Raw genomic sequence first — 10920 nt, forward strand, 5'->3', positions numbered from 1 at the left:
CCTGGAGGTTTTTAAGATGAGACTGGATGTGGCACTTAGTGCCATGGTCTAGTAACCACGGCGGTGTTGGATCAAGGGTTGGACTTGATGATCTCAGAGGTCCTTTCCAACCCGGCTAATCCTATGATTCTATTTACTTGCAGTGCAACCAACAGGCAATGCAGGTGAATATAGTGCTGAATAAAAAACAACAAAACAAAACTCTTATCTCCCTCTCTCCTGTATGTTTTCAAAACTCCTTTACAGGTAGAGGTTTCCACATAGAAAGTTTTACCTTGCTGATGTGTTCTGGTGCTTGGTCTGGCTGACTGCTGAACTCACCACCTATCTGGAGGTCACTGACACAAGAAATCGAGTCTCTCAGCTCAGTGAGGTTCTGGCTGCCCAGTACAAGGACTGTTTGATAGGGTTTGTGATCTTTATGCTACAAAGGAAACAGCATACAAGATTCAGATAAATTATTACTTGTCAGCATCAGCACTGCTCTTCAGTTGACAGCTTAAGGTCATTACTGGCAGCATATGGTGCATCACTTCTCTGTATGAGATTTTAAACAGCATCTAGCCTCAGCTTCCCCTAAGACTGACATTTGTTAGTTATATTCAGAAACTCAGAAGTCACATTCTCCACTGCAAAGTGCAGGAAAGATAGAAGGTCTGAGCTCATTTAACAAATCCAGAAAGACTACTTTAGTTTTCATGGATTTCATTTCAGATTTTGAGCTTTCTGTGAAATGAATTAACTACTGAGTAATTACTGTAAAAATTTTGTTCTGTAAACCACTAACAGAATGAAAGCCAGATTCTGAAAAGCCTTAAGAAATTACCACAGCTGATGGGTTTACTACACATCTTCAGTGGACTTAGGAAAGCAAGATATTACTTGAGTAGGGAACAGACATCAAAATACAACCTACGGAATTTAGTACCAACCTTCTGAAATATAACAGGATAGAAGATGTTCAGAGTTAAAAGTAGTTCTCCTTCCTCGACTATATCTGTTGGATTGTCTGGTCTCTTTCCAACTGCATGTGACTCCTGGAAAAATATATACATACACATACATATACTATATTGTCAGCCACAAAAAGATCATAGCTTCTGGATAAAAGTCTGAGAAATGCTGTTCTAACCAACTCAGTTTTGACTATGTAGCCTTCTGAATTGAAAACAGTCCACTTCCTCCAAGATGGCAAAGTGAGAAACTGCTCTAATTACCAGTTTCAAGCATGTTCCTTCATTTCTCAGCTTTGCTACAAGGTAGCTGGCTACTCCTTGGCTATGGAGAGGACCTGCATGAAGTAATTAGAGCCTGCTGTCAATCTCCCCTCATGGAACCCATCTGCTACCAACTTCCACTACTTAATGCTTTGAAATGCTCTTTGAATACTTTCATATGTAAAGGGAGACTGCAACCCTCAAAATGAGAAACACCAACCTAGAAACTAGCCACAGGAACAAGTACATGAAAATTAAAATTAGTGCAACACTTCCTCTTACTGGGGAAGCTAGACATAGCTGGAGGCCACAATTTCTCCAAAATCCAAAACCCAGAACTGCCCTTGCCACACTACTATGTTTTAGAAAAGAAGTAAAAGCATCTCTACATTTCCATGCTACTTTGTGTTAAGACATAGCCCAGCTGTAAGAGAGGGGGCACTTTTATGTGGCAGTTTCCTCCTTTTCCAACAAATCAAGAGAAAATACTGACAGCACAAGCACTTCCTACTAGCCTGGACTGTTCCTCAAATTTAGTAAGAGGAACATGTACTCCTATGAGACTTCAGAGATACTTGGGCTCTAATGCTTCCACCTCCCTTCTTCATGCAAGACGTTCCAAACTTGTGTTTCTTACTGTTCTCATCCTGTATGAGGACACCAACTAGCTCTGACACACAAACCAGTTACCACTGCTTGCTTAAAGAATGCAATAACTGACCATGTGCTCATTCTTCAGAAATAGTAGTAAGACACCGCTCACTGAAAGCCTTTATGAAGGTTTCTGTTGCAAATATTTTGTCACATATTCCTCAGGCTAAGAGAACAGCACAGCTGTTGCATCATGCTGTTTACATAATGTGCCTGGGTCTCTGAACAGCTGACACATGAAAACTCATGACAGACAGGAAACGTCAAGGGGAAAAAATGTTTAGGAGTCACATGAGGCTCCTTCCTCACTATACCCCTGTCCCTAATTTTTTCAGTAATTCATGGCTTGCTTGTTCCAGTCATGGACTTCAGCACTTCGTTGTCCCTGGAAGAGTTTAAAGAATGTTTAGATGTGGTGCTTAGGAACATGATTTAGTGGCGGACCTGTCAGTGTTAAGGGAATGGTTGGGCTTGATGATCTTAGATGACTTTTCCAACCTTAATGATTCTATGAATCTACGAAAATTTATGAAATTAAGTTTTCCTGTTTATGACTTCAATGGTTGTGAGGAAATCATTTAAAAAAAGGTACAAAACACAATTAAAGAAATTCCAATATGCCTTTTGAGGGGTTGATTACTACACTCCTGTTTCTTGACAGTTCAAAATGGCTGAAAAACTTGCGTTACAAAGCTCAGAATTAGAAATTTACTGCCACCATGCTGGCACTGTCTTCCTCTTTCAGCCCTACAGAAACTAGCTCACAAACACATTAAAGCTTTGTTTCCAACACAGGTCTCCAGGAGCAAAAACACTATGTATTTTATCTAGCTCTATGATAAGTTCACATGATACCCAGCACACTTGATCCTGTACAAAAGGCTTCAGTATTAACCAAATAAAAGTAGTCATACAGTGATAATGAGCTGGAATTCCTTCTTAACTAGGTTCTAATCACCTCTAAGGAGCAGACTTCCTATCTTATCTTTCTATAAAATGTCTTTAACCTTAATCATTACCTGCAAACTTGTATCTGCAAACCAACCTTTTCAGTGTACATTTCATAGTGACAGAAAAAAAAAAGCAACCAGTAGTTGGATTTTGGCTGTCTTGAGAGCCTGTGAGGTGACAGGGAACTTACCATCTCATAGGCAAGAGTTTCTTGTCTGCAAGCTCGATCCACAATAATTGTTTCTTCTCTCCTCTCTAAGGCCTTCTTTCTGATTCTGAGGGGCAGAAACACAAGACAAAATTTCATTCAACAACTTTCATGCAGAATCTCTAGGTATATTTTTAAATGACACAAGCTACCACAGAGCAGCTGTCGAAGAGCAAGATCCCTGTCTGTCTTAGTATGACAGAATAACTTAAAATACTAGTCTCCCGATTCTCATAAAACCTGATAGTGCACAGGCTAGCTTGTGGACTTCAGCTTGTGTTTCTCCTTCCCCTTATGTGCAAGTTACAGGTTGTTTGTGGGCAGTTTTACATTTACAAGAAATAAAAGCAAAATGTTGTTTGAAGAGGTCTTAGAAAAGAACACTTCGCTACCTTTGAGGAAGCTGTTTCAACTATCCCTTCCACACTTCAAAAAACCCTGGATTCATGTTCAAGCAAAACACAAGCTAAAAAAACCCCACAAATATTCTCAGGCCCATGGCATAGACTTTAAAAAAAAAACCAAAAAAAACTTCAGTATCATTTGTACAAGAAAGAGTATCATACACAGAATACTTACTAAAATACATATATTTAACCACTGCATGAACAAATCCTTAACTTCCAGGACAAGTCTACTTACCCTCTAAACCTTCCTAATGATTTTCAGTAACAATTAGACTTAACAGTGATCACAATCTTAACATATTTCTTTACATCAGTACTATGTAAAGTACAGCAAATCCCTGAACTGGCCAAGTAGGAGTTCAAAGTTCTCTAACTGATGGAAACTTAATATATATTGCTTACCCTCTGAAATACACTAGTAGTATCAATGAATTCTATACAGAGTAGGTTCAGATAAAGAGGTTATCTGGTTACTGCATCAGTACTTAACACTCTGGTTGTTTCAATGTGACTTTGTGTTAATAAAGGCAAAATCTACAGATTTTTTTCATAAGGCTTTGGAGGAACCTCACACACATGATAATGAGAAGTCCTCTGCATGCTCCAAACTTAGTTGTTATTTCAGAATTATTTAGGTCCAGAAATCCTAAGCTTTTCCATTATGTTCCAAAGATGGAACATTCTATATATCTTAATAAAAAATTCCTAGGCAACATTCAAGCAGAAGGCTCATACCAATTATCCTATCACAATCTGGTGTTTCTGGCCTTAGAGTTTTTCTGCACACTTTCTCAGAAAACACACCATTGTATGGAAAGAGAACAAGCAGCCAGCCATACTTCTGTGCTTGTTTTCAACTCCACCCCAAATAAGGGTAGTGTGAGTGTACCATAACAACATACCGAAGAGTTAGCAGACTGCTATCTTCAGAAATAACATCTGGGTCCTCTTCTTTATCAGAAGACATTAACATATCAATGCTAGAACAAAAAAGAAAATAATTAATATACATTTTTTCTCACCTCATTATGAAAATCAGTTAATCTATCCTTAAAAGGAAAAAAGAGAGCAAAATGTGAATAAACAAGATATAGCTTTTATAGCCTAAATCAGGGCAAAAGGGCAGTATGGTTATTAAGATAAAGAACCAGAAGACAAAGAGTCATGGCCTTTATATCTGGTTTTCACAGAGATTGGGTAGATCCTATCTCTATTTTGCATTCTGTCTTAATGGAGCACAGCTGTCTCCACAGGTTTAACAAGCCCTCTAAATTCAAAATGTCTGTCCAATACCTTGTATGAAGTAAAAATGCCACTTTTTAAAATCTCGTGCACCTACTCTGATGTTCTGATGATATATGGCACAAGAGATTCAACCGAAACAAATTAAGAACCTCAATGTGTATGGCAAAGCTAACACCCCTGCTCAAGTACAAACATGGGCAAGCCACCATTTTTACATGAGCTGTTGTAGCTCTATTAAGGCACTAATTATGCCCCATTTCTTCCAGTAGGAGTAAGACAATACTTCTGCCAGAAGCGACAGGTCCACTCTACCTTGTATCCTCTTTTCTATCCTCAGCCCCTTTTCATCCTCACTTTTCTTGTGTTTGCAAAGGTCCACAAACAGATTAAGTGATGCAGGTTTCAGATGAGCCATATTAATAATATCAATTTCCTTTTTAGAAACATACAGAGTAATTCTGACTCAAAGACAGTATTAGTTTCATAGAATCACCGAATCATGGAATGGTTTGGGTTGGAAGAGATCTTAAAGATCATATAGCTCTAACCTCCACACCAACGGCAGGGCCACCTTCTACTAGACCAGGTTGCTCAGGGCCCCATTCAACCTCGCCTCGAACACTTCTAGGGATGGGGCATTCCACAGCTTTTCTGGGCAACCTGTTCCAGTGCCTCACCACCCTCAAAGTAAAGAACTTCTTCCTAATAACCAATTTAAATCTAGAGTTATCCTCTTTGATTTCTCATGGTCTGTGGAATGGCAGAAGTATGAGAAGCAGGAACCTGAAGGTGGCTTCACCACTGGGTGCCATTTATGGGTTCCCATTTCAGGTTGTACAGTGTTGCACACCAGATTCAGGGGAATCATATATGCAATCCCTCCCTCTGCGGTCCTTCCCAGCAGCATTTTCTATTAATCACAAAAGAATTTTATCTCAAGCTTAAAAATAGTCTGAGAAAAAAATATTTAAAACAGAGAAGTTCCACCTGCTTTGAATCAGACTTGATTGCTTTTGTATCTCCATTTTTGCACACTATATAAGGGCAGGGCTTATACCACTGCCTAAATCGATCTGCAGTTTGAATCCCAGCAAACTCTTGTGCAAACCCATTTCTTTATGGGACAAATATATGACTAGTGAAGTCCAGGAAAAACGTTTGGACTGTACCATTTATTCTCAATACAATTTATTATTTCATTATATTTGTCTTCATTATAATCTTATAATGTTCCCCATGTCAACAATGCTATGGATGAAGTAATGAATAACCCTTTAGAGTCGAAATGCACAGGAATATGCTGTGACTGAGAAACAGAAGTCTGGAATCAACTGTTATCAGCTGACAATAAGTAAAAGTCAGATAAAATTTTGGTTGTGGGTAGATGGCCTCGTTCTAAGGAGCCAATAGAGTCACTCTGTATTCACAATAATTTGAATTTATTATTGTTTAGTTAGTCTCTTACCATCCAACAGTACACGAAGTTTTAACCTTTCTGTTTTACAGATTTCATCCCAAACAGAAAATAATTTTTTTAAGTTACTGAGAAAAGGCGATTCATTCAGAAGCACCATTTTAAAAGGAACTATGCAGCAATTAGCTACAACCTCCTGGAAATAGAATCAACTTAGATTCTCACTTGAGGAAGTGGAGGCAGAGACAACTGAGTCGTGTATCAAGTGCAGAATGTACCACGGCTGAGAAACAGTAATTTAACTAACATAAAGAAGGAGAACAGCACTTTGGAGAACACTAGCCTTTCAAATGGCGCTATTCTCCATGCAGCATAGAGTCACGTTATGAACAGCTCACCTAATGAAGGAAAGCACATCCTCCAACGCACAAAGCGACTCACAACTCACCCTTTCTGTAGAATTGACAGCATGACTAGATTATTTAAGTCTTCCTGCATGTGGATCAGTGATCCCATTCACCAAAGAGCCCTTGTCAAGTGAAGACCTAACATTTTGAAGAAATGACTATGTATTCAGTTCTTTAAACATCACATATGTTACTTGTATTGAAAATGTCTGTTACCTATCATTGTGAAGTTTCACTTGCAAGAAAGGTGACAGTTTCCCATTTCCCTTCTGTGCATACAATGTCAGAACTAACCATCAGTACTTGTGCTTTCCTTCCTTCCACTGCCAGAGCCAGGGATTTCTGGCTGTGGCATCCACACGGTGCTCACTAATTGCCTGCCTCAGGAAAGTAACTAACATTCCCCAGAAAGCAGGGAATTACAACAGACACTGTGTAAAGTAGTTGGCATGTAAGCTGCTTCTTCTCTATCCTTGTAAGGACAGAAAGGTAGCTAGTGCAAAGAGGAACTGCCGCTGAACCTCTGACAAGTTCCGTGGACCCTTCTAAGCCCTGATACCACAATTTCTCACTCCTGAAAAGTCAGAAACCCTCAATTTCTAAAGGAAAAGCCATCATTAAAGTTCAGTCTAATAATTCATTACATATGAATTGTAATCATGTGCACTGAAGCCTTGAAAGGCTATGCTACAGTATGGCCTTACACACAGGCCACACTGGAGCTCCTCCTGAGTAACTCCACTGCTGCCAATGGAACCACATAGCCAATATGTGGTCCACGATCCTGAGGAAACCGGGCTTTACAAATGGAAATTATATGCTGAACCCTCCAGAAATTACGGCTAAGTAATCAGTGCCGTATACCTGAGACAGAAGTGCAGGCAACACAAGGTTTGCACTGGTCACACCTCACTCCTGACTGCCACAAGCAAGGCACAGTACAGTGTCCCTACAGTGTCCCCTATTCTCTATGCAAGACAATACACTCAGAGCACTCCACTACCACAGTGGTGGAAGCATTTGCCAAACTGTTTAATGGAACTCAAGGTGAAGTGTAGTACAGTGATGAGGAACAATCCCTGAAGATCTCACTTCAAAAAAACGTGCAAAGTGTTACATGAATTTGTGTCTCCTTGAAAGATACTTTAAGGTGGCTAGAAATAAAAAGCCCAGAAGCAACTCTGTGGAAATGTGGACAAGGAAACAGACTACCAATGAAGCCTTTAATCACTGTGACTTTAGTTTTCTCAGAGTATTCTAACAGCACAATGAGTTTTCTCAGTTTTAGAAATTCAAAGGTATTGTAGTATTTGGTCTGGTACTTTTGTAATAAGAAGATACAGTGTTCATATTACTCTTTATATTGCACATATTTTAAAGGGAGTACTTTCATCACCTTTGAGACACTAATACCACAAGATATTAAATACTAATACGTTAAGAGGTTAATGCTAGCTTAATGCAGCTTTATAACACATCCCTAGAGATATTTACAACTACCCTTTCTAATAAAACAAGAAGGTCCATTCGGATTGAAGGGAAATAAGGTACCTGCAAGCCTCGCCTCACCTCACCTAAAATCCACACTGATTTGAGGCTTAGCCTGCCCCATACATGCACACAACAAATCACACAGAAAACAAAACAGAGTAACATAACTCAGCATCTCCAACATTTGAGGACTTCAATCAGTCAAATACCAATAATGAATCCCAAGGCAAACTTCACTCACAGACCACTGAGACATTTGAACAAAACCTAGAACTCTACTCTCCTGACACTTTGGTTATTTAAGAGAATTACTGATGGAATTTCCTAGCTAAGGACACCATTTTCACCAAAATCTGGTGAAAATGCAACCAATCTCCATAATGATTATTTGCATACAACCTGAGCAATATGGAAGGCATTCTTACTGAGTCAAATGCAAATGAGTGAAGAAGGAAATTTCTTCCTGTATTCTGTTTGCAGGAATGTATTACAGGAAAAAATAGAAGAAAATAAAATAAATAAATTAAAAAAACCCAACAACAACCACAACACACTGAGATGCCCAAAGAGTTAAACAGCATTTAAACATTACACCATTGCTCCTCACCAGAAGACTCTGAATTGTCAAGAATACTTAAGTGTACGCTATGTCACTATATTCTAAATAATATTTAACTATGGATATTGAAAAACTTCATTCTGAGTCCATGAAAGATTCTCTTAATCTAACACTTTTAAAAATAGATATAGGAGTATCCACATCTTCTCTCTTTTCTACCCAGAGAAAACCTCCTTAATTTGTCAGAAGTTCCCTTAGAAATAATTCATAGTCAGAAAAATCTGTGTTTATATCCAGCATGTGTTCATTTCAGCACCTATAAAGTTATATTTATGCCAATAATGTGATTCCAGGATAGAATAGAATAGATCTTGGTGTAGCCCAGTGTTCTCATCTCTCCTCAGGGGAGGAATATGAGCAGCTCAGAGCAGGCGAGTGAAAGGGATCAGAGGTAGTGATTTGAGTTTGGCCAATGCTAAGGAGAGACTCAAGAGGCTAGGGCTATTTAATTTAAAAGCAAAAGTACATGAAGATTAGGGATTGGGATTTCCAGCCTGCGCAGGGGAAAAGTCACACCAGGATGTGCAGGTTTATCTTCATTCTCCTGCAAAGCCAACAAACAGCTGTCAGAATATCAGTTCTCTCCATCTCATAGACTGCCAGTCCTTTTTCCCAAATGACCACTCTTTATTGTACACACAGCATCAGACAGCACTGCTCTGTAACACCAGCAAATGCAGACAGCAGGTGAAATGCAGCAGTTGTAAACCGAAGAAAGCAGAACGGAAGAAAAAAGCAAAATGAATGCAGGGAAAAATAGAGAAAGCATGGAAGACCAGCTTGGAATTCAAATGAAAACATCAACAGACAGGATCACTGCAGAGAATAAGCTGCAGCACAGGAGCAATCAAGAGATTATCCCATCTACACTGGGAGAGCTTAGAGAACAATTCCCAAAGTTCCTGCACAGCAGAATACACTCCTTTAAAACTAATATCAGCCTCTCCTTCTACTAAGCCTAAATGGTAAAAAATTATGCTAGTCACCAGAATTCTGACAGCCGAAGCACAAAGCTATACAGATAGGAACAGAACTCTGGCATATCTTCCTTACTGATGAGCTGCAGATAAATCACAACATGTGATGCTTTCTACAGGAATTACTTCCTGAAATCAGGCCTTTTCTACAGGTGAGAGACGAGTCTCACTATCCATGTGACCTGAAAGCCTTACAGCTATAGCATGTTACACGCTGCTGCTTCAACCCACATAAAGCATTTGCGTAGCTCTTGACTTCACCACCAGCCCTGAATAAAACAGGTCAGTGGGAACCAAGGACCCAGAGAAGGTCAGCAGGTACTGTATGCTGCCAGCTATCTGAACTCATCTAAATGATGTTTCCAAGAAATTCAAACTGAAAGAGTAGGTTTAGTAGATTAGATATTAGGAAGAAATTCTTTACTATGAGGGTGGTGAGGTGCTGGAGCAGGTTGTCCAGAGACGATGTGGATGCCCCATCCCTGGAAGTGTTCAAGGACGGGCTAAACAGAGCTCTGAGTAACCTGCTCTAGTGGTAGGCACCCCTTCCCACGGCAGGGAAGTTGGAATGAGATGATCTTTAAGGTCCCTTCCAACCCAAGCCATTCTGTGATTTTATGATTCCATGTTAATACAAACTTATTTCTTCATATAAGGTATATGCTTCATTTCGCAACTGGGGCTTCCTAAAACCACGTAGATGTTCAGATACTTTAAGTTTTACCCAAGCAGTACTATGCTGCTAAGTATCTACCTATGTAACTTCTTAAGCGCTGAACTGTTCGGTCACAAATTCAAGACCGTAACATAAAATATCCACCAGTTGAGCACTATCCTCCAAAGAAAATGTTTTCCTTCTTCTCTGCACATCTGGTCCACAGGGACGTCAGCAAAATACCCTTTGTCAGGAATTGTAGTGACAGGACAAGGAATAATGGGTACAAATTGAAAGAGGGTGAATTTATATTAAACATTAGGCATAAATTCTTTACTGTGAGAGTGGTCAGACACTGGAACAGCTTGTCCAGGGAGGCTGTGGATGTCGGAACTCTGGCAGTGTTCAAGGACAAGTTCGATGGGGCTCTGAGCAACCTGGTCTGATGGAAGGTGTCCCTGCACATAGCATGGGGGTTAGTACTTATATGGTCCGTAAGGTCCACTGACTCCTTAACATTCTATGATTTACCTGGGCGTTAAACACACGGCACAGGCCCGGAAAAGGCTGCTCTGAACCGTGTTTACTCGTGCACCTCCCACCTCTCCCGAGGAACCGCTGCGGCATCTGAGGGATAGCACCGACCACCTCCCGCCACAGGCGTCCCGCTCGCACCGG

General features: G+C 39.9%; 1 protein-coding gene across 2 annotated transcripts in view; it reads right to left on the bottom strand.

Moving 5' to 3' along the window:
* Positions 1–10792, bottom strand: part of SNAPC3 (small nuclear RNA activating complex polypeptide 3) — an 18662-nt gene extending 7870 nt beyond the window's left edge. Inside the window, exons 1-5 of one of the 2 annotated variants that reach the window (XM_025894902.1) lie at positions 10774–10792; positions 4337–4414; positions 3010–3094; positions 933–1037; positions 275–424 (exon numbers count right to left, since the gene is read on the bottom strand). In XM_025894902.1, the coding sequence (XP_025750687.1) occupies positions 275–424; positions 933–1037; positions 3010–3094; positions 4337–4407 (411 nt within the window). In that variant the 5' untranslated portion in view covers positions 4408–4414; positions 10774–10792. Of the gene's footprint in view, positions 1–274; positions 425–932; positions 1038–3009; positions 3095–4336; positions 4415–10341; positions 10361–10773 lie in introns of those variants that run through there. The other variant, XM_018070488.1, reaches the window with a different exon arrangement.
* Positions 10793–10920: the final 128 nt, after the last annotated feature.

Source organism: Manacus vitellinus, unplaced genomic scaffold (assembly GCF_001715985.3).
Source record: "Manacus vitellinus isolate BGI_N305 unplaced genomic scaffold, ASM171598v3 scaffold_18_pilon, whole genome shotgun sequence".
NCBI lineage: Eukaryota > Metazoa > Chordata > Aves > Passeriformes > Pipridae > Manacus > Manacus vitellinus.